At 36.8% G+C, this 20,177-nt stretch overlaps 1 protein-coding gene across 1 annotated transcript in view; it reads left to right on the top strand.

Annotated features, from left to right (window-relative positions):
- The window catches only part of LOC124169271 (neuronal acetylcholine receptor subunit alpha-7-like), a 263,475-nt gene that overhangs the window by 201,324 nt on the left and 41,974 nt on the right, over positions 1–20,177 (top strand). The window contains exon 7 of the mRNA XM_046547833.1: positions 15,717–15,911. Within this exon, the coding sequence (XP_046403789.1) occupies positions 15,717–15,911 (195 nt within the window). The remainder of the gene's footprint in view (positions 1–15,716; positions 15,912–20,177) is intronic.

Genomic DNA, 20,177 nt, shown 5'->3' with positions numbered 1-20,177 from the left:
TAATTCTTAAGTCCAAGAGTGCCTTGTTCTATTGTCAACCTTTTTAAATTTAATATTTTCAAATTTCATGTACGTTTTGTAACTATTTACTTTTGAGAAATAACCTTTTGGAAAAGCTCCCTTTTTGACGGGAGCTAGAGCCATCTGTTTAACCGGGACTGTATGGCTGAAATATTTAATACATTTCTTTAAATGACAGGCCTGATCTGGTTTGAGGAAAGCCCGATAGATGGCAGCTATATTCATGTTAAAAAGCTAAAAAATATGAAGTCCGTCTCTGCGGTTAATTTTTATATCGCTCTAGCTTATATATAATAATGTAAACAGTAATAATCTAAAGAAAAGACAAATCTTTTCATCAAAAGAAATCAACTATTACTTTTTCAAGCGAGTGTATGGAAGTTTTTTTTCCTTCAATGAAAAATTAACTGCATACTGTTATGAGTTTATCTTTTTGTACATCATCATCAACGGCATTTTAAAACAAAAAAGGAAATGGTCACAAAAATTGTGTCTCAAAAAAAACATAATGAGGAAAAGGGAAGAAAGGAATAGAAAGACTGCTGAAGCAGAATCGGAAAGAGAGTGAGAGATATAAGACTGGGGAAGCGACTCAAGAAAAAAGCAAGAAAAAGTAAAAAAAAAAGAAGGCCGAGGAATCTGGTAGGAGAGGACAAGGGAGAAAGCTGATCGGTGGAGCTGGGACACACGGCGCCGCCAACGGGGGCCTGCGGAATTAAACGTTCTGTCTCTCTCTATATCTCTCAGTCTATCGCCCCAACCCTACCCAGTTCCGCACACCTTCCTATAAAACCCTCCCAAAAAAAAAAACACCCACCTGAGTTTCGCGCTTCTATTTTTTCTCTCACCGTCTGTCTTTCTCTCCCCCACCACCCCACATTGAATGTGTCCCGTACCTTCGCTTTTGCATTCCTACCTGTCAAGCCCCTAAAAACTCTTTCTTCGGACCACCCCCAAAATCCTGCGAACCGACCCCTGAAAAAAATCACCCCTCCTAACCCCTCCCCCCGAAAAGGGGTTCTTTCCTCTTTGATATTGTCCCTCCCCACACACTTTGGGTCCCAACCACCGCCAACGCTTTCCTTCACACCTCCAAATAGAACCTTCATCCTCTTAAAACTTCGCCTCGACACCTTCTTTTTTTCTCTCTGGTTCCCACCGAATCGTTTCGTCCCTTTCTCCGATTTCCTCTCAATGTATTTCTCTTGTCTCCCCTTTCCACTATCACTTTCTCACGTCTAGTTTTCTCGCTCCTCCCTTCTCCTTTGTTCCTTCAAACCCTTTATATACATATATATAGTTGTCCACGCCCTTTTTCTACTGTGTTTTCCTGTCCCTTTCTTCCCTTTCCATTAAAAAATAAATATAACACAAATATAATCCAGGTTGAGTAAGGCAAAGTATAGAAGACAATGAAAGATACAAAAAGCACTGACAGAACTAAATTTTCGGTTACACTACCACCTTCCTCAGTGTCAGGGAAGACTGTTGGAAAGGTATGTAGGATGGTGGGAAGGTAGGGCCGAGGGGGGTGGGGGGAGAGTGGGCTGAGACAGTCAAAGTGATGACATTTTGATGTTTGATCCGGAAAGATGAACAGCCAAATGTAAGTTAAGCCAAAGAAAGGGGAAGAGAGTACGAAAATAGTAAGTTGACTTATGATCTTAGGTTCTCCCGTTCTCCCCGGCGTATCGGGTGCAGAAAACTTTCTCGGGTTCTTCGGTTGATTTTCTTCATCTCTCCCGACGTTTCGAGCAGCGACTTGCTGATCATCCTCAGGGGATCTTCTGAAGAAGATCTTCATTCAGAAGATTCCCCGAGGATAAACAGCAAGACGCTGCTTGAAACGTCGGGAGACATCGAGAAGATCAACTCGTGGAAAACCCGAGAAACTTTTCTGCATTAAGTTGACTCTTTTTTACTAACTCTGAAGAAGGTGGTTGTGCCACCGAAAATTTAGTCGTGTGAGTCGTATGTGTCTTCCATTGTGCTCTATACTGGGTGCTTTCCATTCATGCGACTCACGCGTCGACTTGTGTCGACTCGCGGCATTTGTTTATAACTCTCCTATTCCTGTGCGTTACCGTTTGTTGACTTGTGTCACAACAGTCGGCGACACACATAGAATGGAACACGAAAACCGCGACGCAAGTCGACTTGTGTCGACGTGTGTCAATGAATGGAAAGCACCCACTGTGTTTACCCAACCTGTGTTATATTTGTGTAAAAATACATCTTTTATATATTCAAATAAATTCAAAGGTAAGGAAAGAAAGGGATAGGAACATATAATAGAAAAAGGACTAGGACAACAGTACTGTGGTAGACAGAAAAAGCCAGAAATCTGATTTCCGGATTTTTCCGTCTACCACAGCGCCGTTATCCTCGCCCTTTTTCTATTATATGTTCCTATCCCTTTCTTTCCTTACCTTTGAATTTATTTGAATGTTTACGCTTAAGCCTATATCAACCACCTGGTCCTTCCCCACTCTACTCCTTTCCCGCGCGCTGTTGTTCTTTGTCTACGCAACGCTATATTTGTGTAGCCTCTCTAGGTCACTGTATGTGTGTATTATATGTGTTTCTCTCTTCTGTCTGCCTATCTCTTGCTCTCTTTCTACATCTCTGTCTCTCTCTATCTGACATCTCCACACTCGTCAGTGTATTCGATGGTATATATACTACGGAAGGGACATAGCCCTAAGGGCTTGCCCTCACAGCGTCCAAGTTTTTTTTTCCTGCCCGGGAAAAATGCAGTGCGGAACTCTTTCCATCGTATCGTGACCGGGAGGGTACAATGGGACCCATCTCTTCTTTTTTTATTACGGATTGAGAAACTTCCCCATCACAATGGTCCGATCAATTAATCCCGTGTGACCCCCCTACCCTCCCCCTCCGAGAGAGATAGTGTAGAATAATAAAAAAGGGTGGAAATGGGGTGGAAATCACGTGATCCACAAGGGTTTGTGGCATGTGCGTGCAGGCGCATCTGCAATTTTCCCTCATTCCCACCGAGAGGCACCGTTCTCCTCGCGGCTGAGTAATGATGGAAAGAAACCGTTCTGTTCTGCACTCACCATTGTGTGCAACGTTGTTGTAAAAGATTTATTCTTTACAAGTTCACTTAATACACCATGACCGTGACACCTTATCAGCCGGTCTATTACCTTCACCTCCAGTACAGGGTAGCCAACTGTACATGCATAACATCACAGGGTTGCCAACCATACATACATAACAGTTGTCGCATCGTCAAATGACTTAGAAAATGGTAAACATTATGACTCTAGCGGACGTTCGCGACCGTGAATAAGCGATATGTATTGAAAACAAAAACAATCAGTTCCTCATTGACGATCATTTCCTAATCTTGATGATCAGTGCTGTAGTTGGAAAAAAATTATGCGGTACTCACCAAAATTTCCAACAGCTGAAAACGTATTACACATTTTGGCGCGATTGAAATGTCAAACTCCAACTCTTATATTAGTTCCAAGCTGTGCCACGAGATAACTCTGAACAAGTAAATAATCATTTCCGAATTTTCTTTCTGAAATCCATTGGGCAATTTACAGTAGGGCAATTTTTTTACAGATTTAAAAAGTTAGTTTAACCGGTACGCTTATAACGAGTTTGGATTTTACGGGGTACGCCGTACCAATCCAACTACAGCACTGTTGATGGTCAATATTTGATCCACCATCATCACTGGTCAACAATCCTCATATTGGTTTGACGCAGCTATCCATTCAACTTTATTATCAACTAATATTTTTCACACTGTAAGGAGAATGGAGTTGAATTTTTAAATTCTAAATCTTTGATACGTAAAGAGTTAAAATTAAGCTCAAAGACTTATTTACTTATCGATTTAATCGCTATTTCTAGAATAGGAACTAGATAAGAAAACTAATGCAGCCATTTGATTCATTACACTACCTGTTTCTAGCATTTTTAAGTCATTGAACATAAATTCCCATTCTTCTACGCTAAATATAGTTCCGTAAATGGGTCAAAACATGAAATTCACTCACAAATAATCTGAAACGCTGTCAGAAACTCGGAAAATGGAAAAAATGGTAGAAAGCGGTGAAATCCATTGCCCTGTGTATATAGTCGTGCAGTGAGTATATATCTCTCTCATGTACATGAAGGGATTCCGTCAAAAGTAATGCACGGATCAAATATAATCGGTGCATTCGAACACGATATTTATTTTGCCTTTCTCCGATGCGAAGCTACAGGGGTACTCTGCGGAAAACAAAACGTTCCCCCATCAACCTTGGTTTTATATTTTTCACTGAGCCTCATCCGCCTGGATTTTCCAATACCTCCATTTCAAGTTTCAACCTCCGTGCCTATCATCTACCCCTACCTTCGGCCAACCTGATAGCCTACCCTATATTTCATACCCTATCGCACTCCCCACCCTTTTTCCCTTGTTAGTCCACGCCTTGGTACCCCTAGTTGACGCACGTAACCGTTTCCGAACCCGGTTCCCTAGAATACGACGCAGGGACGTAACCATAAATCTAAAATTCTAAAGGGCAAAGCTTGCGGATGTGCCTCTATTTGTGTTTTTAATGGCTACATTTTAAAATCCAAAAATTCAAGCGTGATAGAGTGGAATTTCTCCATATTTAAATAAACACTTGCAATTTTCCGCGATTATAAAATTTATTACAACTTAGGTTTCGATGTTACCGCATCATCTTCATGTAGTATCCGTAAAACCTCGGTCGTAATAAATTATATAATTAAGTGCAAGTGTTTATTTCAATTTCGCTGCTTTTTTCCTTACGTCAAGTAAGCAAATTCACTCCTTATTTTGTCGAAGTTCATTTTTTTAATATTTCGAACCTTCTCTATCGAATGCTTAGCTGATGCGACCAGCCTCTCTTGATGCACTTTAATTATGACGGAATTGTCGGCCAATCATGATTTTGAGAAGGGCTGTTCAGCCTTAATTAAAGCATGAGACGTACGATCATACTCAGAAATTTATCTATCAATATAGGCTCTTCTTGCGCCATAGTTGCGCTCAAATTACGTTGCATGTAACCGCAGTGATATGAAATGGAGTAAGTTTTTTGCTGAAATCGTGAGTGCCATCTTTTCTATTACATACGCCTTTACTCTATACTTAAGCACTACCACGTTCAATTTTATCCTCAAGTATTTTAGGAACCAATGAATTTGAATGGCCCTTCACGCAATATTTTTTATAATACAAATATAAAAGATAGTAATAATAGATTTTTATTAGCGATCTGATAAAGTATTTGTTTTCTTTCAATTATGCATTCAATTTGCTGGTTGGTGTAATAGATTAAAATCGGAATAAGGACGCAATCAGACGGACTTAGAGGATCAAGTCCATCCTATAACCAATGCTGTTTCTGACAAATAAATATTGTAATGGGTGGCTTTCATCGTACAATAATTTCATTGAAATGGACGGCTCTACGGCATTTAATATGTTTTATAAATATGCTTCACTTGAAGAGTAGCGATCCTAATTGACATATATTTTAGATAAGTCGTCATGAAGCCTTTTTTGGGCCTTTTTTGGTTGCGCCAATCGATCATAGCAACGTAAATCAATGGTTTGTATTGCTTGCAATAAAAGCATCAAGATAACTGAAATATCGAAAGCTGCGCGATTCGTCAAAAACTGCTACGGACGTAAAGAAAGCTTAACACGGATGATAAACAAATTAGGCTGGGAGCCGCTAGAGATTCGGAGGCTGCGTGCTAGGCTTAGATTGCTTGAACAATTGACAATGTATATATTTAAGAGCGACACGGAGAACACCTTATTAGAAAGTCACTGTATTTCTAGGTCCAACAGAAACGATAGATGAAGAGAGATATTTAGCCGGACGGATAGGTATGGGAATACGTTTTTCCCCCGAACAATGAAGAACTTTAATATATATGCCAGGTGGAAGTTTGTGAGAGCATTCACTTTTTACTTGTTAACAGCTGAAGTCCTAACACACCCTGCCACACGCCTTTTGAGGCAGCTTGCTGGGTAGTACGAAGATGTAGATAATTCGACGAAAGTAAGGTGTGGTTTACTGTTTTACTGTATGTAAATTTATTTCTAAACTACCACAACCCATGGGTTTCTCCACGGCCCCAGTCGCAGCACTGTGTGACGTCGGGGTCTGACGTTGAGTGTCGTATCCAGGGGATCGGGGATTTGGGCAAAATCATTTCCCTCGCCATTCGTTCCATCATCGGTTGCTCCGCTTGCACCGCCCTGATTTCCAACCGTCGCGATCAATCCGGCTTCCTTTGACATCCCGCCGTGGCTCGGCTACACTCCGCAAGGGAAGCGAAAAGTGGAACAACCTCCCTCCCTTTATCCGCGAGCATAAGACGAAGGAACACGCCGGGAAACGTTCATGTCGGGTAGATTTCGATGCTGGAGGGCACGGAAATGCAACCACGCGGCGAATCGGTGGGCGCAAAACCACAATACTCGCCTTAATGAACCGTCAAATGTTTAGAATAATAGTTTAACCATCATGACTCGAGATTTGTTCACTAGATTTTTCGTTATATCGAAATTCGCTCGATCTAACGACCCGTCAAATGTTTTAAAAATGGTTTTACCATCATAACTTGAAATTTGTTTGCTACAAATTTCGTTATATCGTAATTCCTTCAACCAGATTTGATATTGATCATAGTCTCATTATGTACGAACTTTGCGGTATATATTTTTGAAAACATTTTTAATGCTCTAAAACTCGTGTTTAATTCTCCAAATTTTTATAAAAACGAAAATTTGTGAAATTTACGAAGCCATGAATGCTGTATTCATAACTGTAGTTACTTTCTCATGGATTCTCGTCATTCTCGATCTCGTTAAATGGAACTACATAGGCTCCATTTAAATAATAGGCTCCTGGGAAAAGCCCCATTGAACATTGAATTTTCGATCAATCTAATTAAAATTACGTTGCCGATTTTCATAAATATTTTTAAAGCATAGTTAAATATCTGAAGCTCAAGCAAGAAATCGAATTCAATCGAATCTTATGCAATTCTCATAGATATGATTTTATCAGAATCTAGAATTTTAGATGAATTAAAGAACTGCCTGCCTGCCAACTTTGCAGCAGTTTTTCGAAATTATAAATCAAATTCTTTGACAGTGACCTCTTGAAATAAAATTTCATGAAATCGAACTCAGTGGTATATCCATATCCCGATAGCATTTACGTTGAATCGAAGGGATGTGCCAATGAAATGAATATACCTGTATGTGCCAAATGTAACAACTGCCGTTCTAGAAATCATTAGAAAATTTTTTGTGGCGCCTTTCCAAATTTTACTGGCAATCCAAACTACAAAAATTCTTAGCTTTTTCTCAAGATTCCTCTAATCCTAGTTTCTTACTTCCACAGCTCAGGTTCAACTCAAATTACAAAATAGCGGATTAGTCAAATTTTCCCTCAAGTAAACAAACCGTTTTTCCCCTCATGTACAAAATGCTATATTGACTTACCTGAAATTCCTGGATTTCAGTGGCTATCATTTTATTCTCCATTGATATAATGCTAAAACTGATCAGTCACAAAAAATTGAGTATGGCCTTAAAGTAAAATTCTTTAACGTAGACTTTAAGGGAAAAGTCATGAATAAATACTTAAGCAAGAATCTCGACACAAGATGCCAAAATTCAATTTCATTCCAATGAGGATTTATTGAGAGTTAAGCACTTTGCATACAATACAGGGAGACGAAAATGGCCTGCAAGCTGTGCCTTATGATGCTAAGGCTCAGTTATTAATTTAAAGCTTACATGTCTGTCAACAATTTTCCAGTCTGAAAAGATTAGTCTGTAGGCAGGCTGAGTCGGCTCACTTCCAATTCAAGCCTGACATCTCAATTTTCATAAATGGTCGCTGACTTTGGTGGTAAAACCATCTAACGAATCCAGTACTGTTGCTAATTGCAGTCCTTCTTTGTCTCCCAACGGAAATGTATGAATGGATTATAAACAATAAAGATAATAGGGTACAATTTCACTTAATTTGAGGGGAAGTTGCACTGCGAAGTAAGGAAAATTCAAAGGAGCTAGGGCAATGGAAGAATTGATAGGTGAAGATGTTAAATCTTCATCGGTAAACCCAGCATATCAAGTCTGAGTATGGTTATTAAATATAGTGTAAGTTACATTTGGCACTATATTTCTGATTATTTGATTAAAAAATCCAACACAAAACATTTATGTCTGTGTACGTTCTGTCACTTGAATTCTTCTCCGTTTTCCTTCTCTTACTATATGTGCTTGTCGCTTCCCTTGCTGTATTTGTCAAAGGGACAGCAAAGGTTGGTGGCACTTGCCTTAATTCATTACCTCAAACCTGACTTTGGTTTAGGTGCAAAAAAACAGGAAACATACCATAATAACTTCTAGGGAAATTCAAACTCTCGTTGACCTATCCAATTCATGTGATATACCCTCACTGACATTTTTTGAAATAAAATACCCACTTCATACGCTCTTTTTACCCCCAGAATTTTGATCCTTATAGATGAGTGCCACCAAGATTTGTCACTCCCATGCCATACCATACCTGCAATCCTTCTATGTCATTCCTTAGATGTCGCTGCCAATAAATCTCTCGCAATATCTGTGCATCCAGTACACTTCCATCCTTTTTATCTTTCATGATTGTTTATCCCGTCCTCACTTCCTCTATCATCTTTACCTATGCATTTTCCTAAAATGTTCTCAAACATTTTCAACCATACTCTCGTTCACATTTCAATTTTTTACATCATGTGTCAACCTTCATGGTTCTTTAACTTTATTTCTATTTTATCCTTGGTAAAGAGGTGTGTCTTTCAAAACTTCTAGCTAAACATCTTTGTGAACCTATATCGTTTTCTTTTCTGTCTTGCTAATCCCAGTAGTCGTTGATGTCTCTTCACTTCCCAATCTATCCCTTCCACTGCACCACTCCTCAGCATCCCATCTCCTTGGCAACTCCCACTTTTCAATCTCACCCTGCTGTGACTTTCGTTCCCACAATTGTCTTTTTCTTCGCGTCACTCTTCCATCATACCCTTTGAGAAATCTTCTCTCTCCTCCAGTCCAGAACTTAAGCATCCAAGAGACCTACGTTTTTATGCTTTTTTTTGTTTGCTTATCTTTTTCCTCTGTATTACTCATCAACTCACTTGTCTAACCTTATTTTAACAATAATAAAATAATTCTAATATCAGTCCTACTTTCATCACCCATTCCTTTTCTTGTCATGCCGAGACAAAGGAGCTAGTTGCTGGCAGTAATTGTTTTTAAAAAAATATTTTTACTCCCCATATAATGAATTCTTTTATTTTTGTTGCTATCTCTTAAATAATGTATGTTGTAGTAGATTAAATAATGAATTTAAATAGGTAAGACTATCTACATAAATAAGGCGCTTATTTATAATGATTATTCTAATACTGCTCAACGGGATTTAATCTGAGAATATAAAATATTTGCAGATTAACTAATAGCTTGCTGAATACATACCTATATATGCATTGATATCTAATGAACTACCTCTGGCCTTAACATTGTCACAGAATGATTAAACAAGCATCTCACTTCTTTCCAGTGACTCCAGGTAACTTTCTGTTTTGACCACGAAGAAATTTGCAAACAGGAGAAAGTTCTCTTTTGATATTTGAACTCAAGCTACGGCAATATTTATCAATTGCATGATTCATACCATTAATTTTGTCAACAAGTCAAGGTCATTAGGCATTTTGGATGGATGTACAGCATACATGAACTCATTAATCTTGACACTATTGTATGTACAACATAATATATCCAGGCTTCAAATTCATCAGTTTTTGACAGTGCAGTTGCTATTTATGCGTACATGATCATTGGCGTAATTTTTCTGCTCCTATTTTTTTAGTATTGATTTTTTTTATCATGCTCATGTTTGGAAACAATCTTATACATTCAAATAAAATGAGCAGAGAAGCAACTTGTAGCCTTAGGTAAAGTGAACGCTAGTGCTTTGATACATAATGTTGCTTTAACCCGCTTGTATTCTTATGACAGTTACATGCATAACGGCCAATGCATGCCGATGCCTCTTGTTTATTTTCAGCACGCATTTTAGAGCTCAAAGTGCATATTTTTTCCGTTTCAATATCATTAGTGTCATTTAGAGGGACCTCATTGAGATATATGTTTATTATATCTCCAAGCAAAGCACATTCCATTGCATCAGTCATTGGTGTCACCTATATAAGAATGTGCATGAAACCTGTTCTTATAATTGACTTTTGATGAAGGAGATATCAGAAAAGATGATGTGAGTAATGATATTGGTACTGTTGTTGAGGAAAATAATACTTCCCCATCGCAAAACTTCTTGCCTCTCGTAACGTTGCCGAAATATACGCATTTTCTTCCCTGATGCACATTCCTCGTTAAAAAAATAGTTTATTGAGATGAATGCAACTGAAAAAAAAAAACAGGTTTAAGTTCAGTGTGATGTTTCATTTTACGAAAACTCCATTAGTAATGAATGCCATGTTCATTAAGAAATAGCAAAAGCTCCCTCGGTTACCAAATCTTTGTTTCTTTGCGTTTCACTTTCGCCCTGAATACAGTTCAGCATGATGCTATGTCGGCACTCTCCTACAGCCCCACTTTGAGGGCTTACTTATGTGTCCTACAACCTACCTAAACCTCTCTAATCTTCATCTTATTCCATTCCATGAAAGAGACTTTTGTCATTCATTTCAATCAGCATCTAAAGTTATGTAGTTGTTTTTAACTTTCACGTAATGTACTTCCATAATTCTAAAGAAGCTAATTCTAAAGATTCTAAAATTCCAGAATTCTACTCTGCTCAGTCAGGAATGTATACTGGATATATTGAGAAATATTCTGATGAAGATGTCTAAGTCAACTGCATTGTTTCAAAGTGGCAATTATACCAGCCGGGACTATTCAAGACAAAATGGCAAACCAGCTACCACATGTGTCAGGCATAAGGGAAAAGATCCAGTATGTTTGAAACCAATTTTCAAAAAGCCTTGTTAGCAAAATTGTCTGCTCAATTTCATATTTTGCAGTCTCATTACAAGAAGGTGCATCATTATCTGGTAAATAGTTTATGATTAGAGAGAGTATTTAATTTAGACTTGCTTATCTTCTGTTTCTTATGGATTTCAATTCAGCAATAATCTCTACGTTTTGTGATGTTGCAATTCCCAATCAGCATTATTTTAGGCAGTCAGTTTGATGTGTGAGGTGGGGTAAAACCAGGATAGCTGGCCCAAATTTTTTTGGAAGAAAATATTCACAGAATTTATCAGGTGAGAATTGAACACATCTACGTCAAATTTTATCATTGGCGAACTCTTCATTTGTATCTCATATTATTTTGGTGTATATCTTGGCTAATGTAAAAAAATCATTTAGCATCCATTTCATTCAATTGATATTTTTTCATAAAATGACTATGAGGAATAGAAATAAATAATCTATTCAAATGTCTCTATCATGTTAACAAAGGTCATTGTTAGGGGATAGGATATAAAACATTGATACTGACATTATATTCAGGTAATGTATGTGAAGAGTTTCTTTGATATCTGCATTTCTTCAGGGTTTTCTTCTACGTCAGTTTGTTTATAGATAGCAGTTTTGCTGGATATCCTGCCAGCATCCTGACCTTTAACCTGAATATGCTGGCAGGATAGCCAGCGAAACTGTTGTCTATAAACAAGCTGACACAGAAGAAAACCCTGAAGAAATGCAGAGATCAGACCATCGCCGCGGAAACCTACATTCTAACAAGAGTTTCTTAATATTCAAAAGAGAATTCTGTGAATATAGGTACATATCTATAAATAGGCATTAAATTCTTAAGAGTGCCATTGAGTGCTATTGGACATCCCCTGTGTTTCATTTAAAGTGCCTGAAACTCTCTTCAAGCTACAAAATACCTATTTGGATTGCTATCTTTGCTAATGAATAGCTTTCAACTTTTTCCTTCTGACATTTTATTATAAGCAAGGAATACATTTTGTGGGCTTGATGAAAGAATATTTAAATTATGGTGGAGTATTTTCATAGGTGACTTAATGCATTTGATATTTATAATAATAATGTTAATTATTAATTATTTCGTAAAATACTGAAGAATTAATAACTCATCATGGACATTTTAGGATAAATTTTCAAAGAAACTGGTAGGCAATCAAAACACCAAAAAAATACTGAGCAGGATATAAATCCTTCAAAAAAAATCTTGCCACTTACTCACCATATGTTAATTATTCTCTATAGTTTATGGAAAAATTCCTAAAAGATATAATTTTTCCTATAGTTGCGGACATTGATATCATCATGAAATAAGTGTTGGGATTAGATATTTTGGACTCTAAACTTCTGCATCAATGTCCCTTTTCAGAAAAAAAAGATTTCTATTTTATCAACAAGAAAACAAACAGGCATCTGGAAATTCATGGATAGAAAGAAAGCCTAATTTATTTTGGCATAGATGATTATACAGCATATCTTTTGCCATATACCTCGGTGGCACATTGACATATTTAGTGCATAGTAAGGAAACCTTATGCAAGTATTTTCTCTTTCTAGGTTTTTGGTCTATGGACTTGAAAGTATCATTTGTTAGCCATTTGATCAACTCGAGAAAAATAATCTCAACAGCTCTCATTGGTGTTGGGAAACTTCTCATGAGTAGGACGATGCCTTTTTTTTAGCAGAAATGATAATATCCATAAGCATCCCATATTCATTTCTTCATAAGACTGAACTACTTAAGATGCATATTTACGTATTTATTTATTACATAAAGTTTCAGTAATATCATCTAAGCAAATACTGACATAATTATATCCTTACCAATTCTTTTGGAAATAGTTTAAATGCAAGGGTGCCCAACTATGAAGCAAACTTGAATAGCTAAGAAATGATGTCTCATCATGCATACTATCCTGATTAATTGTAAAATATATAATTTTTCCTTTCAGATGAAATTTTAATTAGTACCTAATATTAAATTGTAAGATGGAATCTACAAATTTCTACGAATGAATGGCTAATGCTTCTCAGACTTTTCAACCATCTCTGTCGCCTATCAATAACAAAAATGGCATTCTTAAATTTGAAAATAATTCAAAATTGTAAAATATGAAATAAAGTTTGCAAGCTTCATAATCATTTGAAGAATATCATGATTAGAAAATAAATAGACATTAAGTGAAGGAGAAATTAATGAACCCAATTAGTGCCAGTCCAGCAGATCCTTATCGGCCATTAGTCCATCAATAACTATCTCTGAAATATTTGCAGAGGGATGAGGGAAAAGGATAAGAGAAGATTGGAGAGGGAATAATAGAATGGCATAGACTTTTTTTAAGGCCATAAAAAAGATAAAGAACACAACTCATGATGTCACTCAAGTATCAAGCAACTACGGTTGTCTTCGTGTGTTCAAACACAAAAAGTGTTTGAATGATACTACCTCACATTTCATAGCCATATGGTAGCATTATGTTTGGGTGTAAATCCTATTGAATAACAACTGCCAATCCAACCCTGCAGTTTCTCTCTCTACATCTGTCTCTGTTTTTCTTCCTTTTTCTCTATCCCTCCCCCTGAACAAATTCTGCACTCAACTCTACCCCAATTCCTTTCGGCCTATCCCTGTTCCTGAGCGATTAACATCATTTGCATATACTAACCCTCTTATTCTCAGATAACCCTATTTATATATATTGACTCTTTTCTTCTTGCTGTCTCTTATTTCCTCCCGCTTGAACCTGTTCCATCCTCCCTCACCCAAGTCACTGCTACCCTCGAATCTGAATCACCACATTAATTTCTAGCTCATCCCCTCTTCCATGTAACACTTCAGTTGCGTTGCCACCCCTGGATCACTTAAGAGGCTGCCGCCCATGCTTAAAACTCCTTGGCCTCTCTCTTTTTTGTGGACGCCTGGATTTAAAGTCTATGATTATCTGTCAAAGGGGGATTAATCTCTGTCTAAGGCGGCCTCCCAAGTGAAAAATTTGCATACAATCTCTGTGCAAGGTTTATAGTATGTTTGCATTTCTGTACACATCTATGCAGTAATGTCACCTGTGCATTAATTGGTATTCTGTTTACACTTTATTCAATGTATACTATATATTTTTAGGTTTTCTTTCAGCTTGTTGTTTTTCAGGTGACAGCATTTTTACAGACACTGCTGCTTGTGTCCTAAGGTTGAAGACAAATATGCCAGGTTACCATTTTGGTCTCCCTTACATAGGGTCTCTTTCTGCCAATTCTGGGAGCTGCTTTCCTATTGGTCAAAACACTACTCCAAAGTCAGCTCAGGTGGTATCCTCTATCTCTAAGTTTGTTTTTTATGCACATTTGTCTTTGACCTGAAGACTACAGTAGCAGTGCATGCAAAAATGTTGTCTGCTTAAAAATAGCAACAATGGAGATAACCTTGAAGTACAAAGTAAGCATTCAAACCCTAAGTAAGTTTTCATTCTTGCTTTAATCAATGAACATCACATTTTCAGAGAATTTATTATAAAGAGTCCAACAACACACATTTCTTAATGGAATGGAGTGTGAACGTATGGCATTACCTGAGTAGTTTTCCCTCTAATTATACATGAATTAAGTAAAAGAAGATGTTTCCCCCCCCCCCTTAAAGTTTGCTTAATTTTTACTCTATGGATGATTCTGTTGGCTCACCTTTCCCCTGGTATACCAAGGGGTGGGATTTGTCAACGGGTGTCCCAAGGTCGGAGCCAACAGTAAGTACCTGATATTTATGCATATAGTAAACTTTTATGCATTACTCAAAAATTGTGTTCAAAATTTTCACTGGGGCTGCTTAAACATAATAGTTCATCATTAAATATCACTTTCTTTGTCTCTCTCTGGGAGAAAAGTTTATATTTTGCATGGTTTTCTCATGAAAAATTTGGCGGCCAGCGATTCGGAGATTTGGAATAATGGATTGTGGCAAGCATCAACCATACTATTCTCCCCATACGTCCTAGCCTTCTCCCCTGCTCCCTAATTTTTTCCAGTTCAACCATAACCTCTCATCCTTTTGTCTTTTGCTCTATTCTCTCTCTCTGCCTATTTTGAAACTCTGTTTTTTAAACTCTGTCTCTTTTCCCATTATTTAATCGCCTTATTAATTCCTTTTTCTTCATCTATATCCTAAATTCTATATTCTTAAATTCCACTGCATTCCACTTTATATTTTTTGTTTACTTTCTCTCGTATAAACATACACAAAAAAAGAATGAATTGAATATCTCAAAGGCTTTCCTAAAACCAATACGTAAATAAAAAATGCAGGCAATATAACTGTCTGAAATGAAACTGTGCCTCAATTATTTAAAAAACCCTTAAAAGGGCACTTTTATCCAATCCTAATTAAGCTAATGTTTAACTAATACCTTATAAATACATGAATGCTAAAAACCAAATGTTCATTATTGGACTCTATGCTAAACAAATTATGATATTAAGTGCATACTTAAATATAATTAGTTTCCGCTTTTTGATTTTTTCCTTTTTGGAACAAATCGTTTATTTACCGTTCTCTCCTCTTCCGCCTACCACTAACATTTCCGTCTCTTTGCACCCTTTCCGTCTCTTTCTCTATTCATTTCAGGTGTTCCCGGGAAACGGAACGAAATTTACTACAATTGCTGCCCTGAACCTTATATAGACATTACTTTTATCATTATTATTCGACGACGGACACTGTACTACTTTTTCAACCTTATTGTTCCATGTGTTCTCATCGCCTCCATGGCTGTTCTTGGCTTTACTCTTCCACCGGACTCAGGCGAAAAACTTTCATTAGGTAATATCTCTCACTCAAATGTTCGTTTAGATTGCTTCAGTTCCGCATTCTCTCCCTTTTATATTCTATTCTCTTCACTGCCCCGCCCGACCAACCCCAGCAGACCCCAGCGCAGACCCCACAAACCCCCTCAAGTTCAACCACAACCTCGCATACCTTCGCACCATCCCGTGAACACCGACCCAATCAAACCCACCTGCCTATATTCCCACATTTTCTCTCTCTCTTCCGTTTTATAAAGGATACCCCGTTTTTTTTCTTAGCTATGATTTTCCAAGAGTTTTTATATTCCATGCCCTTTTTTTCCCTTTTTATGATATATTTCAGGCATGCCAGGGGAAAAGAACGTTAAAGAGTATGCTTGCTGCCCAGAGCCCTACGTAGACATTACTTTCGTCGTTCATATCCGACGAAGGACCCTGTTTTACACGGTGAATTTGATCGTTCCCTGCGTTATGATCTCCTCTATGACACTCCTTGGGTTCACTCTACCACACGAGTGTGGAGAGAAACTAACATTAGGTACAGTAAAAATTCCTCGTAGGAACTTCCTTTTGCACTGCATTCTTGCCTTTCGATAGATGTTGTCTGATGGCGCATCTTCTGGGTATGGAATCATGGAAATGAATCAATGAAATAAAAATGATCCCTCAAAATGAGTCTTGACTGATCATAGCTTTGATATTTACTTTATGTTTCATGGGGGAAAACGTCGTGTCTCACTTTTAATTGTTCATGTTTTATAATTGTGGAATCAAAGATATCATTGGCTATGAATTTGCTTATCATTTTTTTTGCTTTTCTCCAGATGAGGGGTTCATGACTTTTTTTTTCAATTAAGCGTGCCCTTACTGCCTTGCGGTGTGTGAAAATATCCATTTTTAAATTGGCACATATGCTAGTACATTTTTATGCATGTAAGTGTGTATGTATGTTGTGAACACATTGCATAGATGCGTACGTGCGTAATCATGTACAAGATAGATATGGGGGTGGGTGGGTCTAGGTGTCCCTAATAATGTATTGGAACTAAAGAGCATAAACATTTTATACAATATATAATGTCAGTGTAATTAATGTTTAAGTGTTGAGTGCAGATATACAGGAAGTTCCTCTGAATATTTTTTTCTATTAGTACGGATACAATTTTTGTGATAATATGCTGCCTGTGTTTAGTACAGCACATCAAAGAGCTTTATTTTTCATTTTCTTTCCTTCAATGGACTATCCCAGTGGCTCGCTTTTGCATGCAATCCCATCAGTGACCTTTGCTTGCCCAAAAATCGTGTTAACGGTAGAATATTAATTTTAAACACACTGTCACAAGCTACTGAACACAACAGTGGAAAATGCTCCATCTTTGACACTGATGCATCTTCCATCTTCCTACTTATTAATTTCACACACATTGCATATACGTATTTGGTTTGCTGACAAGCTCTCTCAATGAAATTAAGATGGTATTATATATATATGTATAAATTGTACAGTACACCAATGTTACCCAGCTTTCCCTCATGATGGTTTGCCAGCCAGTATTGGCCAACCCCAAAAATGAACTTTGATTTCTTTTACAGTGAAGAAGGGTTGTTGAGATTTTTATAAAGGTCAATATGCTACGGGCAGAGATCAGCAATTGTGCTTATTTAGTGATACATACATAGTTGGATAAAATTCAACAAATCGGTTTGCTTTGACACTAGATTAATATTTAAATTTTTAAAATATTCATTAAAATATTTTTCTCGATTATCATTAAATTATATTGTATGTTTTGGAATAATTTTGGCCAAAGAGTTTTCATATAATTGCACAACTTGTGCAGAAAAAAAATGTAGAGAATAATGATTATAAACACATTCAAAGTCAAATTAAATTTTCATGTCAAAGCAATCTGCATCATGTTTATAATATCACTGAGGTTGTTGTCAACAAAATGTTTGGTGTCCATTGTAACTCATTATGTGTTCCTATACTTGTTTAAATGTTTTAATATCAATGTATATCAAGCGCATGGTGAAATATGATTAATGTAATTAGCACACTCTAACTTATATAAAATCTCATATTAATCACCACTTAATACCGGAAGGCATTACTTCAATCATGGCATTAATTTATTATTTATTTTTATTTACATTTAATTTAACTAAAATCACTATAAATAAAAACCTTAACTTTCTCTGCCTTTGTTAAATAATCTCAACTAAAATGGTTTTTAAAAGATGCTTTTAAAACTGAAGAGATACTGCTTAAATACTGAGCTGCTTCATGCTTTTTTATAGCCATCAGTCCCATAATTGTGAATTATGCATATCACACTAATAATGCATTTATTTGCTTAGCAGACTCCAATGGAACCGATTATGCCGTAATATTTCATGTAACGTATGTGTTGTATTTCTCCGTTTTCTTTTACATGATTCTAATTATTCTAATGATAATTTAAAGCAGACATGTGGAACACATTAATGTAGAAAAAAAGAAGTTATAATATTTCATCATCCTGTAGAAACTGTGGTTTTATATCTGATAAATATCTGAATAGTGGTAAAACATTTTAAAACGTGGACTTATTATTGTAATATTTTACTACCCTGATTCTAATATGACTTAATTTCGTTGAAAACTTGGTAAATTCACTGCAGTCATTAAAAAAATTGAAGTTGGACAACTGTAAAATGATTAATATCCGCCTGACCCCACAAGAAACCGAAATTTGTGACTTTTCCATATGCCGTGCGAAAATATTCGGAGCTCTAGGAAAATATTTTTCATGAATTGAAGTTGTGACTGCGTGTGAATGAAGCAAATGGAAGTCCTTTTTCTGTATGGTGTAGTGTTTGTGCAAACTCCAGAGCACTCACACGCATCCATTCCGATCTCCCAAAACCTTCTTTCCTCGTCCACTCTCGACCTTGAATTTTTCCCCGTCCCAATCAACAACCTTACAATCCTCAAAACTGTTGCATATTCCTCTTCAAAGAAAGCATCATTATGGATGGGTGTTTTTGGGGGTAAACATCCTTCCATCAATAACCATTTACATAAAAAGTCCCAAATTGCATCAGACCAATAACCTTCTCCACATAACACTTCACACTGCTCATTCTATCTTGTGCAGTGTTCCAAAATAATCCAAGAAACTTGGATGAAAAAATAAATCACAAAACTATCTTCACTTGGTTATGTCACTTATGCCAATATGCTTTTCATGCCATCTTGATGCATTTTGCATAATTGCTTCTCATCTCAATGTAAGCCCCTTTTTTTAATGCTGGAAAATTTCTTAGGAACAATATTGCTTCCCCAAAACATTTATAAAAATATAGAAGAATCTCTCACAGTCAGGAATCATCCTTTGACCTCATTAAATACTACCTTGTCTGTATCATACATTTAAATGCTGGTTCACAAAGATTTTTAAAAGGTATTATCCTTTTCCAATTGATGGACATACCTGAAATATTTATTTTTTAATTTCACACATTCCACACTTCCATGGCTAAAATCCACATGATTCCATCACTCCCACCAATCTTTTTTACTGATCATCGTCTTGCATACATCTGTGATGTTTGCTATGAATGTGCAATCATTCTCAGCTCTACATCCCTATCAATTGTCCTCTTCTAATGGATCGATTTCCATAATATCTCTTCCAATGAAACATACAAGTTTAACTCCTTAAAACTCTCGCCATCTTCTATAAATTTCATTATGAAGCATACACATTTGTATTTCATTTTTCATTGTCTCACTACTTTATGCTTTTGGAGATCCAAAGAAAAAAGAAGGCAATTTTCTAATGTCATATCTTGTTTTGGGGCTATTGGTATATTCTTGCATAAGTAGAGGAGACTACCACATTATTCTCATGAAAAAAACTGAGCCTGGGAGTTTTTAAGGCTGGAAACAGAACAGAAACAGTTCAATTTGTGTGCATGCTTCCTCGATAACCCACGGTGTTCTCCCTCCCTAGCATGGATAAAATCTGATGTTCCCCTTTCACCAAGTAATTTGTCATAAGCACTGAGATTTTCTGGATGGCAACTGATGAGGGAGCACTTCAAAAGCAGTTCAACAGCTAAAGACTGTGTAGTACTGTTACTTCTATCACATCAGGTTATAAAATCTCATTCCCTCATCATGAGTTGTCCAGAGATCACACATTGTCTGTATTTTTCTTCTATAGCTATCCAAAATGTTAGTTTTTTTTTTAAGTTTCAGAGTTCCCCATGTTATGAAAATTATTTATTATTTCAT

The sequence above is a fragment of the Ischnura elegans genome, chromosome 12 (assembly GCF_921293095.1).
Source record: "Ischnura elegans chromosome 12, ioIscEleg1.1, whole genome shotgun sequence".
In the NCBI taxonomy this organism is placed as follows: domain Eukaryota; kingdom Metazoa; phylum Arthropoda; class Insecta; order Odonata; family Coenagrionidae; genus Ischnura; species Ischnura elegans.
Note: the sequence above shows the minus strand (reverse complement) of the source record. Positions and strands in the feature narration are given on the sequence as shown.